The following is an 18,403-nucleotide window of genomic DNA, read 5'->3' as shown; positions in this document are numbered from 1 at the left end:
CTATTCCTTGCTCGCCTTACACCCTCCTGCATGTTCAGGCCCCGATCACACAAAATCTTTTTCACTCCATCTTTCCACCTTCAATTTGGTCTCCCACTTCTCCTCGTTCCCTCCACCTCAGACACATATATCCTCTTGGTCAATCTTTCCTCACTCATTCTCTCCATGTGCCCAAACCATTTCAAAACACCCTCTTCTGCTCTCTCAACCACGCTCTTTTTATTTCCACGCATCTCTCTTACCCTGACATCACTTACTCGATCAAACCACCTCACACCACACATTGTCCTCAAACATCTCATTTCCAGCACATCCACCCTCCTGCGCACAACTCTACCCATAGCCCACGCCTCGCAACCATACAACATTGTTGGAACCACTATTCCTTCAAACATACCCATTTTTGCTTTCCGAGATAATGTTTTCGACTTCCACACATTCTTCAAGGCTCCCAGGATTTTCGCCCCCTCCCCCACCCTATGATTCACTTCCGCTTCCATGGTTCCATCCGCTGCCATATCCACTCCCAGATATCTAAAACACTTTACTTCCTGCAGTTTTTCTCCATTCAAACTTACCTCCCAATTGACTTGACCCTCAACCCTACTGTACCTAATTACCTTGCTCTTATTCACATTTACTTTTAACTTTCTTCTTTCACACACTTTACCAAACTCAGTCACCAGCTTCTGCAGTTTCTCACATGAATCAGCCACCAGCGCTGTATCATCAGTGAACAACTGACTCACTTCCCAACAGACTTCATACTTGCCCCTCTTTCCAAAACTCTTGCATTCACCTCCCTAACAACTCCATCCATAAACAAATGAAACAACCATGGAGACATCACACACCCCTGCCGCAAACCTACATTCACTGAGAACCAATCACTTTCCTCTCTTCCTACACGTACACATGCCTTACATTCTCGATAAAAACTTTTCACTGCTTCTAACAACTTGCCTCCCACACCATATATTCTTAATACCTTCCACAGAGCATCTCTATAAACTCTATCATATGCCTTCTCCAGATCCATAAATGCTACATACAAATCCATTTGCTTTTCTAAGTATTTCTCACATACATTCTTCAAAGCAAACACCTGATCCACACATCCTCTACCACTTCTGAAACCACACTGCTCTTCCCCAATCTGATGCTCTGTACATGCCTTCACCCTCTCAATCAATACCCGCCCATATAATTTACCAGGAATACTCAACAAACTTATACCTCTGTAATTTGAGCACTCACTCTTATCCCCTCTGCCTTTGTACAATGGCACTATGCACTCATTCCGCCAATCCTCAGGCACCTCACCATGAGTCATACATACATTAAATAACCTTACCAACCATTCAACAATACAGTCACCCTCTTTTTCAATAAATTCCACTGCAATACCATCCAAACCTGCTGCCTTGCCGGCTTTCATCTTCCGCAAAGCTTTTACTACCTCTTCTCTGTTTACCAAATCATTTTCCCTAACCCTCTCACTTTGCACACCACCTCGACCAAAACACCCTATATCTGCCACTCTATCATCAAACACATTCAACAAACCTTCAAAATACTCACGCCATCTCCTTCTCACATCATCACTACTTGTTATCACCTCCCCATATATATATATATATATATATATATATATATATATATATATATATATATATATATATATATATATATATATATATCCCTGGGGATAGGGGAGAAAGAATACTTCCCACGTATTCCCTGCGTGTCGTACGCGGCAACTAAAAGGGGAGGGAGCGGGGTGCTGGAAATCCTCCCCTCTCTTTTTTTTTTTTTTTTCAAAAGAAGGAATAGAGAAGGGGGCCAGGTGAGGATATTCACTCAAAGGCCCAGTCCTCGGTTCTTAACGCTACCTCGCTAACGCGGGAAATGGCGAATAGTATGAAAGAGAATATATATATATATATATATATATATATATATATATATATATATATATATATATATATATCATTGTTATTATTATTATTATTATTATTATTATTTTACTTTGTCGCTGTCTCCCGCGTTAGCGAGGTAGCGCAAGGAAACAGACGAAAGAATGGCCCAACCCGCCCACATACACATGTATATAAATACACGTCCACACACGCAAATATACATACCTATACATCTCTATGTACACTTATATATATACACACACAGACATATACATATATACACATGTACATAATTCATACTATCTGCCTTTATTTGTTCCCATCGCCACCTCTCCACACATGGAATAACAACCCCCTCCCCCCTCATTTGTGCGAGGTAGCGCTAGGAAAAGACAACAAAGGCCCCGTTCGTTCACACTCAGTCTCTAGCTGTCATGTAATAATGCACCGAAACCACAGCTCCCTTTCCAAATCTAGGCCCCGCAGAACTTTCCATGGTTTACCCCAGACGCTTCACATGCCCTGGTTCAATCCATTGACAGCACGTCGACCGCGGTATACCACATCGTGCCAATTCACTCTATTCTTTGCATGCCTTTCACCCTCCTGCATGTTCAGGCCCCGATCACTCAAAATCTTTTTCACTCCATCTTTCCACCTCCAATTATATATATATATATATATATATATATATATATATATATATATATATATATATATATATATATTTTTTTTTTTTTTTTTATACTTTGTCGCTGTCTCCCGCGTTTGCGAGGTAGCGCAAGGAAACAGACGAAAGAAATGGCCCAACCCCCCCCCCCCATACACATGTACATACACACGTCCACACACGCAAATATACATACCTACACAGCTTTCCATGGTTTACCCCGGACGCTTCACATGCCTTGATTCAATCCACTGACAGCACGTCAACCCCTGTATACCACATCGCTCCAATTCACTCTATTCCTTGCCCTCTTTTCACCCTCCTGCATGTTCAGGCCCCGATCACACAAAATCCTTTTCACTCCATCTTTCCACCTCCAATTTGGTCTCCCTCTTCTCCTCGTTCCCTCCACCTCCGACACATACATCCTCTTGGTCAATCTTTCCTCACTCATTCTCTCCATGTGCCCAAACCATTTCAAAACACCCTCTTCTGCTCTCTCAACCACGCTCTTTTTATTTCCGCACATCTCTCTTACCCTTACGTTACTTACTCGATCAAACCACCTCACACCACACATTGTCCTCAAACATCTCATATATATATATATATATATATATATATATATATATATATATATATATATATATATATATATATATATATAGCGGAGTTGAAACGGCAATATTTTTTTGCCAGTAAAATATCTCTGGGGTCAATTGTGATTATTTTCAACCAACTTGTGACTTATGTAATTCCCACGTTCATGTTTTATCTTGTTTTTTGTCCATATATTGTATCAATTATTCAAGAAGTATATTGATAGAATTTATATTTGTTCAGCTTCCCGTTAGTGACTGCTACACGTACTTACTGGTTATCATTTTTTCTATAGGCTATGATAAATTTTGTAATGTGGCCGAATTAAGGGGAATAGAAATATAGGAAAAAAGAAAAAAAATCATATTTATGATAATCGCAATTATAAATGTCATTGTTGAATAATGAATATCATTTTTCTAATGTTCTTCATGCTTGTCAATTTAAAAAATATATGGATATTTTTTTGTTCCAGATATATGTATGTTGTGCGTGTTCACAGTGGACAGCGTTCTCCTGTAATAATTGATAGATTATTTTTTTTACATGAGGCCAAAATTCATCATGGATATTTAACCCAGGCGTTTTGTGGCATATAGTAAGAGCTAAGTTCAGAACCCAAGAAGAATGAGTAAGCCCTGGGCTTAGGAATATAATCACAGTGAGGATTATTATCCAAGGAATGGACAGATTTCCTAAATCATTCCGTAGGACAAGCCTATTTGTAAGTTATGCTGGATGGCTCATTGAAACAGTAACGATACAGCTTAATAATAATTATGAAAAAACAAAACAAAACACGGACAGTCAGCCCCTAGCCTAGCTCATGTAAACAAAGGTTATGGCCACCTGGACAGTTGCAGTGGTGTTTTCAAATGGACTGCATTACACCGCCCACATCATACTACCTTACTGTAACTCGTGCTTTCTGAAATCTATAACTTTCATAGAACAAAATGATATAAACCTGGTCTTTCGTGAGTTTAATTTCGTTGAATTAAGGCACTGATTTCAGTTATGCTGTTAATGGTCGCCTGTAAGATTCACACCACACAGGTATTTGAAAGTGCCATGTTTTTGTTATCATATACCAGTGAATGAATCCCCGTACGATAGAATAATATGTAGAAATTTTTCTTGCTAAGGTAATAATTTGTACTTATGGGGGTTCTTTTCGAAAAGTTGATGGCGTGAATCTCGGTGTCGATTTCACAGTCTTGTAAATCACAAAATTTGACATTTCTTTTAACTCCTCTGTTATATGACTTCCTATAGATTAATAAGCATTGTGTTATTGTTGGGTATTTTTAATTTGAAAGAGTATGTAGCTGGTATGAGTTTCTATTACTTATTATTGAGAAAGCCAGCGATATTCCTGCCACATACATCACGAGCTGGAGGAGGACAGCGTAGGTGTTGGACGTACGTTTATCGAGTCAGGTGATTTCTCGTTTTTATTCGTTTATTTTCATGGTCTTAGTTCTGATGTATTTTGTAATTAGTGCAAGAAATAGTACAGTATGTATTTCCGTGCGGTGGTTGTAGTTCCTCGGGTTTATCGACGAGAATCGTGTGTTGCAGTTTATACCATGTTTGATTTTTTCCCCCCAAGCGTCGCCATTTTGTGGTAATTCGTTGTTAACGTGTTTGGTCGTAATGTGTGAGCATATGGTCATTTGATGGAGAGGAGACCTGTCCCATTATGTTACAGTGACTGCAGTGTTCCCGTGGAACGTGTGTACAGATTTACTAAGACAGCTTAGCAAAGAAATTAAGTTCATGATAACGTGGAACATGAACAAACGGGATACCTGAAGTATATGGCAATAAGAATATGGAAGAAATGTAAGCATTCAAGTATCAGACAGTGGTGTTAAAGAAAGTTGAATTTTTTATTTTTTACGGAAGCCAACCTAATTTCATACTTTATGCGGAAATAATGTTGTTTTCAATTTATTTTCGTGCTAAAAATTGTTGATAATTGGATTCGTTTTCAAGTTTCATGAACAAATTTTTGATGATTGGATTAGTGCTCAAGTTTCAAGAACACACTATCCAGCCAAATTAAACTAACCTAAGTGAGAATTTTTATGACATAATTCCACCATGTAAAGTTAGTGGAAATGATTGATTGCCTCGTGTACACGTGTACATTTCCTTGAACAACCTTTCAATTAGGTAATCATTTATGTATTGTGGTGTTTTCCAAACAAAACATGCTATATCCCTAAATGTACCGATTTGAGCACTATTATTAAGTAGATGCCTAAACTAATTTTTTGATAATTTTCAATTTATCATATGGAAAGAATAACTAGCAATTTACCACTGTGACTGGCACTTGAAACGGAATTTTTAGACATCAGTTTGAGACGGGAAGAACGTAATTTCTCCCGGTCAGTGGAAGAAGCCGATACGAGATGCTAACGTATCATGAACAGTTGGTTCGTATAGGAGAAATTATCCTAAATTTTGATCAGTAGTAAATGCATTTCGTCGTATACTATAATGCAATGGGGAATTCCATTCCAGATTATATCTAATCGAATTTTTTTATGTTAAATCTCTCTTAATTATGAATTTATACCAATTACATCATATATGATGCACGGAAATAGAATGGTCTTTGGGTATGAGTGCATATTTAGATGTTTAATGAAGTTGTGAAATTTACAGTGTTGAAGCTTCGCTTTATTAATTTGTCTGCCCTAGATCGTAATTCATTGTAGCAACCCATTGGACGTAAGCCTAAAAGGGTATGCCACCTAATCTGGTGGTATATCTTAAAAAAAAAAAAAAAAATCGGGCCTTACGGAACAGAAGGTAACGTTTTTGCAGTTTCACAAGCGCTAGATAGTTGGCACCGTTGGGACACAATTGACTATGCGTATTAGTGTATTTTCTATGCTACCATGTTGAAGTAGGCTAAGGATGAGGATCGGAGACTCCTGGCTTAGTGTTAGGTACGAGTTATTGGTTTGTTTTTACCTTTTCGCCTAACGCTGCCATGACTTGAGAACAGTACTGGTACTCTGCCCCGCGACCCAGGTGGACTTGTGTGCATTTTTTCAGCTCATTAGAATTGACATTAATGAATCTCGTTAAAGAACATATTAATTAAAGATATCAGTAAATTCAGTTATAAAGTGGAAATGAAAAAATAAGCAATCTAAGAGTTGACCCATCGGTGCTGGCCAGTTGGTATAATAATGTTGGTAATTTGGGCTTTCAGCCTATCAGGTGCTAGGGTCATTAAGGCCGAGAACGTCATTTTGTGGCCGCCAGTTTATCGTTGTTAAACTTTAACTCTCCTAATCTTTTGTTTACGGCCAGCTGAGATGTTTACGCTTTTGTTGCACACACACACACACACACACACACACACACACACACACACACACACACACACACTTCATGTTCAGCCAGGTCCCCATTTATCGACCATCCCCGTGGGGAGGATGAACACCTAGGTTGGGTGGAGGGCGACTGCCGCGCCCCAGGATTGAAACCCATGCGAGGTGGCCCGAATGATTGACTCATGGTCAGTAACTCTAACAACTACGCCACCACTAGCGATCCAAAACATATTGCATGATATATGTAAGTTAATATCATCTTAGATTTGAAAAACAGGTAGAGTTTTAAAGCTGCAAAAATTTTGATTAGTATCAACAGGTTTAACTAACAGCGTCTGCTTGGAGGTTTTCTGGGTTGCTGTGAACCTAACTTGCAAAGTCACTGTGTTGCCGAGATCACTGTAAAAGCCCTTTCAATTATCCAAGATTCTTTGGCTTGCCGAGGACGTGGACCGCAGTGAACATTACCTGTTTGGGGTTTGTTGGTTGTGTATATGGGATTTGGCTTTATCGACTGCTAAGGTCAGTACGACCATCAACGTTGTTACATCCACCAGCAGGAAAAACTCTTAAGACCTTCAGGTGTTGATGACACTTCTAAAGTGATAGGCATTTTCACCATTCATATAACCATGAGTTGCAACTTTCTGGTGTTGGTTGTATCTGTGAGGCTTTAGAATACGGCGGTGTTTTGAGAGATATGACAAGTTAACGTTCTATTCACACAACTGTTTTAAGAACTGTGTTTACTCTGAAGCCTTTATGACATTCTCTTTTGGTTCTTTGTACATACTTTGATTTCGATTAAAAAAGGTTCTAATCGCAGGTTCTCGCGACGTGGGTATTTGTCAGAGTGATTTAGAAATTTTCTGTGCATTAGTTTATGATCACTTGTTGAAAGGTCCTGGACTTGCTGTGAAGCTGAAGAAAGCGAAGCTGATAGAGGTAATGGTCTTTTTTTGTGTATGTTGTCACTAAGGGACTTAAGATGGCGTTCTATATGATGACAGTCTGGCTAGATTGTCCTGCCCTGTTTTTGCTCTGGCCGTACGTTCGGTGCTTAGCATTTGTGCAGGAAGTGGCAGCACATTTATAATGAGTTTGCTCGTCTGCTCCACTTGTTTCAAAACCAGAACTTTTCCTTCTTGGAAACATATGATGATGCATTCCATCCGTAAGAAGGGTGACTGTTCTGATCTCATTAAGTATCGTTTTCTTGCTTTGACAACTACCATTTTCAAGGTCTTTGAATCCCTCTTAATCTCCTATATCCTTAGACATTTTGAATCTCAGTCTTCTGTCTGATCACCAGTACGGCTTCCGTAAGGCAGGATCCATTGGTGATATTCTTTGCAATCTCTGTCTGGTCATCATCCCTCACGTTCGTGCTGATGGTTCCTGTTAGCAGCTCCAGTACATATGTACTGTACCTGCTAGTTCCTGACAGTAGCTCCTATACAGATGTGCTGTTATTTCCTGCTAGCAGCTCCAATGCACATGTGCTGCTAGTTCCTGTTTCCAGTTCCTGCACAGATATGTTGCTTGTTCCTGTTAGTGGCTCCAGTACTGTTTTGCCGCTAGCTCCTGTTAGCAGCTCAGTGCATATGTGCCGCTAGTTTCTGTAGGAGCTCTAGTACAAACATGCTGTTAGTGCCTTTTAACTGCTTTAGTACTGATGTACTGCTAGTTATTGTTAGCAGGTCCAGTACAGTTGCTCTGCTTGTTCCTGATGGCAGCTTCAGCAAGCTTCTGCTCTTTCCTGTAAGTTGCTTCTTTATAGATGTGCTGCCACTTGCTGTTAGCAGCTCCAATGCAGTTGTATTGCTGGTTCCTGTTAGGATCCCATGGACAGATGTGCTGCTTGTTCCTGCTAGTAGTTGCAGTACATATGTAATGCTAGTTCCTGTTAGCAGCTCTCGTATAGTTGTGCTAGTAGTTCTTGTTAGCAGCTAAAGTACAGATACGGTGCTAGTTCCTGTTAGTAGTTCCGGTCCAGATGTGCTGTTAGTTCCTATTAGCAGCTCCGTTACACATGTGCTAATAGATCTTGTTAGCAGCTCCAGTGGACATATGTTGCATTTTTTTGCTATAATCTGTGCAGATGTGCTGGTAGTACCTGTTAGGTTTTGCAGTACTGTTGTGCTGCTAGTTACTGTTAGGAGCTCCAGTACAGATGTAGTGTTAGCTTCTGTTGGCAGCTCCGGTGTAGATATGCTGCTAGATCCTGTTGGCAGCTCCAGTACATATATGCTGCTAGTTCCTGTTTAGCACCTCAAGCATAGATATGCTCCTTTTTCCTATTAGTGTCTCTAGTGCAGATGTGCTGTACTCGAGTTCTGTCTTGCGACTACGATACTTTTCCTCTGTTTCGCCTATTACCGTAATTCTGCACATTTTATATCTCTTCGGCTATCTAAACTCCTGCCATGAGATTGTGACATCCTCTCACCCTCAAGCCGAGATCCTCTCCTTTGGGGATTTCAACGTTCACCATGGGAATAGTCGAATTCTTCCCATACGGATGCCAGAGGGATTAAAGCCCTCGCTTTCTCCATTCTCAGTGATATAGAGCCAATTATCTCTATACCCATATTCCTGACATTTGTGACCACTGACCTAATATTCTGGATCTGTTATTCACCACTAGTCCATCCCGCTGTAATTACACAATCTCGCCCCCAGCTGGTACATCTAGTCACTCATAAATGTATTTTAACGGCACTTCTTCCTCCAGCAGCCCTTTCAAGCGTAAACATTTTGCACCTCAACAGCGGTGACTGGAATAAGTTGTAGAACTTCTTTTCTGACCTTACTTTGGTAGATCACCGTTTCTTATGTGGTAATGCTCATGTCTCCGCCAGACGCATAACAGAGGATGTTCTTGCAGGAATGAAACCATTTCTCTCTTCTTCCAAGACTATTACTTTTTCCATTCCATGGTTCACCCGTTCGTGTTTTGAGGCCATTCAGGCAAGGGATCAGGCAAATCGGGCTTGGATATACTCACTTCATGGTTAGAGCTTGAAGGGGAAGCACCAGTGTTGTAATGTTTGTCAGTTAATTCAGGTTTTTTAAGGCTTATGTTGTAACTGGAATTAGCTCGTAAGTTCTTATGAATTATTGTTGACATGGAGATATTCCCTGTAATGAACCAGTTGTAGGGGTGATGCTAGTAATGTTTTTGCTACAGTGGCTTATAGACCTAAGTGTGGTCCAGCCATCCCCTCTCCATGGCAAGTAGTAGATCAATAAACTGGTGGCAAAGTGTGATAGGCTTTTGGCCAGGTTGGAAGGCAACTACAGGTTCATTATTTCAAGTTTTCATCCCAAATGATGTGTATATATGAAGGAGCTATTTTCTCGTGAATTACGAAAATATCGGACGGAAATTTTCTGAGAACTAATCTTAAATGGACTACATATTCAAGGCATTCAGTATGCTGCTACTTAGTATGCTTCCCTTTATGAATTTAGCTTATGGCTTGTCGCTGAGCTTCCCTACACTAGTGGTTTTTATACAATCAAATCAAACTCCTCCATTTGTACTGCAGCATGTTCCTTACTGCCACTGTGAATTATTAAGAGTTATCTCTCATTACACAGATAATTTGACTTTACAAGAGTTAATTCTTCATTATTTTTTTCAAAAATACATTTACCTCAATTTGCAAGATATATCCAATGAACTTTCTCATAAGTTTCTTGGATATCAGAATCCCAAAGAATATTAAAACAAGATGTAAATGAATCTGTGTTGCTTTAATATAACATTTAATGAACATGAAAACATTATGGAGTAAACCATTCAGTACATAGGAGTCCGTTCAAGCATTCTGTATTTACATATGATTTGATAAGAGGAAGTACTTGAACAGTGCAGTATATTCTTTTGGCAGTATAGGTTGGATGAGAAGTTATTTCCATGATTTAGCAGTCCTTAACGTAGATGGGAAACCCAGTAAAAGGAGCGAAAATCCGGTCGCTGATGGTATATCCATGATGAAGGCCGCCGGCACTGTATGCTACGTGTTGGGCTGGGGATACGGTTAAGACAGTTGGGGCTGGAAGGACGCCATGACTGACTGAGGCACGAGCTGCGGCTTCCTGGGCTGCACGGAACTGAGCCATAAAAGCCCGTTTAGCAGCTGCCACCTCTGGAGTATCGGACACGGGCTGAGGAGCCCGCGCTGGGTCAAGAGCAGCAGATCCAGAGAGTGTGTACAAGGTTGTTTCAATGGTAGGAACCCTTGCTGCTGCGGTATTCCAGGCCTTCATGAATTCAGCTGTGGCTTGCTGTACTTCCCTTGTGGGTTGTACTTGCTGAGGAATACCATAGGTGGTTGCAGAGACGGCTGTGTTAATTGATGATGCTCGTTGGGCTGCAGCATGCCAGGATGCCATAAACTCTGCAGTAGCCGTCTTGACATCATCAGTATAATCAACCTGCTGGGGTAGAGTTGATACAGCTTGTTCTACAACAGTAGCACGTCGAGCAGCTGCATTCCATGCTGCCATAAACTCAGCAGTGGCCTTCTTCACAGCAGACGTGTCTTCCACTTGCCGAGGGGGTGCAATGGTATCAGCAGATTTAACTAAGGTTGCTTGTATTTTAGTTGCTCGCTCAGCAGCTGCATTCCATGCAGCCATGAATGCAGCAGTGGCCTGCTGTACTTCTGGTGTAGGCTGAACAGGCTGAGGTGGTCCATGATAAAGAGTAGATGCAGGTGCTGCAGCATAGGAGACAGTGGCTGGGGCATGGGAAACTGCATACTGTCCAGGACGGGGTTGAGCACTGGCTCCCATAATGATGTTAACATCAGGAGCTGCTTCGGCAGCTGCAGCAGCAGCTTCCCAAACCTTCATAAACTCAGCTGTTGCTTGCGCAACTGCTGGAGTAAATTGAGGAACACCATTAACAATTTTAGGAGTTTCTGGTGCTGGTACGGTTCCTGAAATTTGGTACATAGTTGTCTGAATGGAAGGTACTCGAGCTGCGGCCTTTCTCCAAGCTTGCATGAATTCTTCAGTAGCTCTCTTGACCTCGTCAGTAGCCTGCACTTGTTGGGGAATAGCGGAGTAAGGATCGGCAGACACAGTCACAGCTTGTCTGATGGTGGAAGCCCTTTGGGCAGCAGCTTCCCAGGCAGCCATGAATTCAACAGTAGCTTGTTGGACCTCAGCGGTTTGCTGTACTGGCTGAGGCAGAGTGCCGATAGCTTGTTCTACAACAGTTGCACGTTGTGCAGCTGCATTCCATGCTTGCATAAACTCAGCTGTTGCTCTCTTAACCTCATCGGTTTCTTGTACTTGCTTTGGAAGCTCAATTGTATAAGTGCCAGAGGGTGCTGTCTTGACCAAAGTTGCCTGGATGGTAGATGCTCTGGCAGCAGCTGTGTTCCATGCAGCCATGAAAGCAGCAGTAGCCCGCTGTACTTCTGGTGTGGGCTGAACAGGCTGAGGGGGTCCATATGAAGGAGCAGGTGCAGAAGGAACAGCATAGGACACAGCAGCTGGTGCCTGAGGTGCTGCAGGTTGTGCAGGACGGGGTAGAGAACTGGCTCCCATTATGATATTGACATCAGGAGCTGCTTCAGCAGCTGCAGCAGCAGCATTCCAAGCTGCCATAAACTCAGCTGTTGCTTTTGCAACTGCAGGAGTGAACTGAGGAACACCATTAACAATTTTTGGAGTTTCTGGTGCTGGTACGGTTCCTGAAATTTGGTACATAGTTGTCTGAATGGAAGGTACTCGAGCTGCGGCCTTTCTCCAAGCTTCCATGAATTCTTCAGTAGCTCTCTTGACCTCGTCAGTAGCCTCTACTTGTTGGGGAACAGCGGAGTAAGGATCGGCAGACACAGTCACAGCTTGTCTGATGGTGGAAGCCCTTTGGGCAGCAGCTTCCCAGGCAGCCATGAATTCAACAGTAGCTTGTTGGACCTCAGCGGTTTGCTGTACTGGCTGAGGCAGAGTGCCGATAGCTTGTTCTACAACAGTTGCACGTTGTGCAGCTGCATTCCATGCTTGCATAAACTCAGCTGTTGCTCTCTTAACCTCATCGGTTTCTTGTACTTGCTTTGGAAGCTCAATTGTATAAGAGCCAGAGGGTGCTGTCTTGACCAAAGTTGCCTGGATGGTAGATGCTCTGGCAGCAGCTGTGTTCCATGCAGCCATGAAAGCAGCAGTAGCCCGCTGTACTTCTGGTGTGGGCTGAACAGGCTGAGGGGGTCCATATGAAGGAACAGGTGCAGAAGGAACAGCATAGGACACAGCAGCTGGTGCCTGAGGTGCTGCAGGTTGTGCGGTACCGGGTAGAGAACTGGCTCCCATTATGATGTTGACATCAGGAGCTGCTTCAGCAGCTGCAGCAGCAGCATTCCAAGCTGCCATAAACTCAGCTGTTGCTTGTGCAACTGAGGGAGTGAACTGGGGAGCGCCTCCAACGGTTTTTGGTGCTGAAGGAGCTGGTGGGGTGCCTGCAATCTGGTACATGGTCGTTTGAATGGCAGGTACCCGTGCGGCTGCCTTTCTCCAGGCTGCCATGAATTCTTCTGTTGCTCTCTTGACCTCGTCTGTAGCTTGTACTTGCTGGGGAAGAGCAGAGTATGGGTCAGCAGATACCGTGACCGCATGTCTGAGTGAAGAAGCTTGTTGGGCAGCTGCTTGCCAAGCATCCATGAATTCTGTTGTGGCCTTATGAACTTCGGCTGTTGGCTTTACTGGTTTTGAAAGTGTATCAACCCCGTATTCAACCGTTGTTGCACGTTGAGCAGCCTCATTCCACGCTGCCGTAAACTGAGCTGTTGCCTTCTTCACTTCTTCAGTTGCTTCTACTTGTTTGGGAACTTGAATGACATATCCTCCTGTTGGTGCCGATTTCACCAATGTTGACTGAATTGTTGCTGCCCTTGCAGCTGCTGCATTCCACGCTGCCATGAATGCAGCAGTCGCTTTTTGAACATCAGCTGTGGCTACAACTGGTGCCCCTACAGTTGCATATGTCGCCTGGTAGTGTTGTCCGGCAGGGATGGTCGCGTAGTGTGTTGCATAGTGTGGCCCAGTGGACACCGCCCCGCTGTATCCAACGACTTCATATTCACAGTCGTCTGGAATGGGCGACCCCACAGCTGCCACCACTAACACTGCTACCACCTGCAAGAGAGAAACCTTGGTTACAACTGTAGTGCTTTCCATATTTACTTTTGGTATAAATAGTTTTTGCATTTGAATCTAATCATTGCATTGCAAAATCAAGAATTCATTTTTTTTAAGATTGAAACAGGGAAACTATCCACAGTAAATGCCTTAGTGACAGAGCAGGTGAACGCTACTTTTCATAATTCGGTGAGAGGGAGCGTTAGATACGTATCATTTGATAAGTGTTACATTCATGCCACTTTCATCTAAATATGACTAGGCTTTTTCAGTGACTAACGTTTGCCGGCTTTTGCGTATAAGTGGAATGTTCATGTGCAGCAAATGGAGTTAGGTCATGAAATTCCGGTAGACGGAAGGATATGGGAGAAAAGGATTCAATAGCCAGAGAGTTTGGATTTATTTTTTCTTGGACTTCGTTACTATTTGACTTTAGTTCCGTTGTTGATTCTGAACAGGTTCAGGTTTGTGTGAGAATTCTATTTAGTACTGAATGGAGAAAGCAAGAGGAGGTTGGAGGTGTGATGGATCGCTTTGATTTGAGTTTAAGGTGATGCAGATACAGAAAGTAGCTTGGAAGGAAAAGAATGAAATATGAGTAAGAAGCCATAAGTCGACAACAGAATTCTGAAACAGTTTATGGAAAGAATTTCAGTGTAAGAATAACGGGGATGTTTTGGTAAAGGTAAGATGGGAACAGAGTGTAGAGGATGTTTGGGTAATGGTAAGGTGGGAAATGTGTGGAGCATGTTCGGGTAATGGTAAGGTGGGAACAGGTTGTGGAGGATGTGTCGGTAATAGTAAGGTGGGAACAGGTTGTGGAGGATGTTTGGGTAATGGTAAGGTGGGAATAGAGTGTGGGAGAATTCGGGAGAGATATGATTCAGGCGTAAATGTGGTGGAAAGTGGAAGCTGAGCAACAGCTGGCCGGATAGCGAGAACATATATGGCAGTGGCTGGAAGAAGATAGGTATTTACCTGTGTAGAGACGAAGGAAATGATGGGAACTGCAAAAATTCCAGAGGATAGCAAAGCTGACCGCAAGGTACATGTTAGACTTGTAAAGTATCGGGAGAATAGATGTTACTAAACTCTATTGTAGGGAACAGGGAGTGTACAGGGACTGAGGAATGCGTTGAGGACAGTTTTTGTAGCCAAGATGAGAAGAAAGTCTGGAATAGAAATTTAAATTTTGTATCTGGTACATATTTGGATTGCAAAGGACTGACAGGGTAACTATAGTAGAAAACGGGGCGTTTGAACTGTCTGAAAGTGCTGAATTTCATTGAAAGTAATGTTTATTTAAGGGTAAATGAGGATATGAGCGAGGGGTCTGAAATATAAATGAGTGTTGTGGTTCTCCTTTTGATAGAACTAAAGTAATAGAAGAATTAGTAACGGAATGAGACGATTGTGTCTGCGGTTGAAGTTTGCTGACGTAAAATGGAAATGTTAATAGTTGTGAATACTTATAATGCTGTCCTGTTACCCAAGTAAAAAGAGGATATTCAATCAAAGAAAAAAGTTGCTTCAGTGATGTGAACAGGAGAAATGTCTTCGGTAAAGGTAAGTAGGGTTCTTGTGATTGAGGAGAGAGACGGTTCCACTATAATGTTTGGATAGATGTTGAAGAACTGCAAGTTAGGTGTTTATTTTCATTTGTGGAAATGATGATGGTTAAAGGTGATAACGGGAAGAAAGTTTAAGTGCTTTAGAGAGAAGATTTTCAGGTGCCCCGAGGCTATTGTGAGAATGGGAAGCCTCCTTGATCAAGTACCTGTTGCAGCTCTCTTGGTGATCTTATTCTTGTTTGCAAGAGATCAGTATCGTGCACGATAAAGACAATATTTGTGGTGCGAGGTTTGCGTCGGAAAGTACCCATGACTGCAGAACGTACGATAGATGATAGAATGTGGAGAGGCTTAAAGATGCTACGGCAGAGGTCACAAGGAGGAAGCAGGTCATTGATAAGGTAGGGTATATTCTGTGAGTGAGTTGCCTCAGGGTGTAAATAATTCCTGGCGATAAGGTCAAAGGAACAATCTAGAATAGTCTGCAGTAGAAACAGCTTGTAATTGAGGATGAAGTGATGCATGTAGACAGATGTCTTACCTGATGACTCGCTGCAAGTGACTGGGTATGAGGTGTTGTGGTTAGTAGGGAACATTTTGGTCAATTGGTGGTGGTCTGTCTTCGTAGCTAAGGAAGAATATGCGAAGTGTTTTCGCACGATACACTCTGTTTAAGGGGAAGGAGTTACGACTGAATGGGATACTTATACATTTCTAACGTATGTTTCTTTACATACCTGGTTATTAAAGGTACAAATCCATTATCATAATGTAAATAAGAAAACAAGGAATTAGTGTCGTATTCGAAAGCATCAGTGATAATTAAATGTGTCATCAGCAATGTGGCTGTTGAAAGAAAGGAAGAAGTAAACAGTAGATGACTGAGGAGGAGTGATCAACACTCCTTAGTAAACACATGTAACAATGGTTGGGTTGTGGGATAACATATTTACTGGTGTTACAGGGGAAGCGACAGTAAGAAAGCAGTAGGAGCCTCACGGTGGAGTGGTGAGGCAGGAGCCTCACGTTAGGCAAGAGGAGCCTAACGTGGGAGTAATGAGGCAGAAGGAATCTGAAGATAGAGTGATGAGGAGCGTCATGTTGGAGTGATGAGGCAGGAGGAGTCTCAGGTTGGAGTGGTGAGACAGGAGGAGTCTGAAGGTGGAGTGGTGAGGCAGAAGGAGTCTCAAGGTGGAATGGCTAGGCAGGTATGCGAGCGTGCGTGACCCACAGTAAGTTGCGACCTTGATCGTATTTCTGCTAGAAATTAGTAATTTGTATGACCGTGCAGTTATATTGTTAGCAACCCTAAGGAAGTGTCCAAGTGTATGGGTAACGCTTAGAGAGACCAATGAGATGAGTTTACATCTATTTTTCTTGTCGCCTTTACAAATATCTTTCACCTTGCACAGTTATGTAAGAAGCTAGCACGCGTAGTGGAGCCTCTCTCTGTAATTGTAAAGCTCACAATTTGTAATAAATGAGTGTACAGTAAAACGTTCCTAATATGTAAGCAAGAGGTAAAAGAGAAGACATGTTGCCCAGTACGGTATGTGCATGAACAGAAAGAAGATTGTATCCAACGGTATGTAAGTTACGTTTCTCTAATACAACAACGTCGATACGATCGTAAAGAAAACTTTGACCTCAATTATTTTTTTGACGTTACACGGTAATGCTTCTTGAGAGATGTACCTACGAACTGGACGTATTTGATAATTCGCTTGCATCAGTCACAGAAAAAGAAGAATTATCGCGGTCAGTAGGTAGTCACACACTTGAGCATGATCAGCATTGTGGAACTTGGATTCCCATGAGTTGGTTGAGAAGAACCTAGATACCAGAGCCAGAATATATAACTTTAGTTTAGTCACTTATCCACCTACAAATGGACAAGCGACGTCTTTAGTGATCGAAGATGTTGCTTAGTTGGTCTAAAACGTGGTCGAGCTGGGTCTGTGTAGATGAATGTTGAGTAGCTGACACTTGAACGGATGGATATAATGCTTTAGTACGATTTATCACTGTGTTGTCTTGTTGGTAAGTGGGGCAAATAATTTTCAGCTCTGACTAAAGTACAAATAACTAAAGGGAGAGGCCGATTATCGCTAGGCGCCACAGGTTCTGTACGTCGACACAAGTTGTGTTCACTGAGATGCTTCCAAGTTGGTGTGGTGGACTGTGGCTGTGTTAGTACAATAAGGTGGGAGCTCACCAAACACTTCATGACGAACCGCCTGCCGTGGTGTGCCGTGCTTCAGCCAGGACCACCTAACCTTTTATACCCGGGCCACACCGGCTCCCCCTTCCAGCCTTGTCCTGCCCGACCCCTTCCCTCCTACGGCTCCTCCCTCTGTTGCGCTATGCCCTAGCCACGCCCCCGGCTCCCCGGACCGTCTCAGCTATGCCATTTGACGGGAAGTTCCTTAGAGAAGAGGTATGAATGAACTTTGGGCGAGAGGATATATATATATGTATATATATATATATATATATATATATATATATATATATATATATATATATATATATATATATATATATATATTGGACAATCACATGTTTACCAAATGGCGTCCTAGCTTCGTCTCTTCGATGTATATCAACTGACTTATATTTCTCTCTTGTGTCTCCCCTGATGTGATTATTACACGAAAGTGCACTTGGGAACTTTTCGTGTTTCATTTTCCCCGTGGACTCGTAGGAATATATATATATATATATATATATATATATATATATATATATATATATATATATACATATATATATATATATATATATATATATATATATATATATATATATATATATATATATTATGATTGTTTCAGAAGTGGACTTTACGTAAATGTAGAGTACAATTGCAATTTTTCTAACACTCCGGTATTGGATATGTTGCACCAGGGTCATACCTTGTACCCGTCAGAGGCCAAAGGTCCCCACACCAGTCGCCAGCCAGCACCCCTCCCCCTGCCTCCTTACCTGAACCCGTCCGATCCTGCAGGAAATGACCACTTGCCGGATTCTTCACACAGGGTCGACTTTTGTTTTATATAAAAATAAAAAATGAACACACACACACACACACACACACACACACACACACATACGTCTCTCTCTCTCTCTCTCTCT

The 18,403-nt window shown here is 42.0% G+C and overlaps 1 protein-coding gene across 1 annotated transcript; it reads right to left on the bottom strand.

Annotated features, from left to right (window-relative positions):
* Positions 1 to 10,285: 10,285 nt before the first annotated feature.
* Positions 10,286 to 17,566, bottom strand: LOC139761078 (uncharacterized). The gene is made up of 2 exons (XM_071684913.1): positions 17,484 to 17,566; positions 10,286 to 13,694 (listed from the first exon to the last, which is right to left on the bottom strand). The coding sequence occupies exons 1-2, from the start codon at positions 17,493 to 17,495 to the stop codon at positions 10,473 to 10,475; spliced, it is 3,234 nt and encodes a 1,077-aa protein (XP_071541014.1). The 5' UTR covers positions 17,496 to 17,566; the 3' UTR covers positions 10,286 to 10,472.
* Between the last annotated feature and the right edge of the window lie 837 nt (positions 17,567 to 18,403).

This window comes from Panulirus ornatus, chromosome 3 (assembly GCF_036320965.1).
Source record: "Panulirus ornatus isolate Po-2019 chromosome 3, ASM3632096v1, whole genome shotgun sequence".
NCBI lineage: Eukaryota > Metazoa > Arthropoda > Malacostraca > Decapoda > Palinuridae > Panulirus > Panulirus ornatus.
This window is presented reverse-complemented; position numbering and strand designations above follow the sequence as displayed.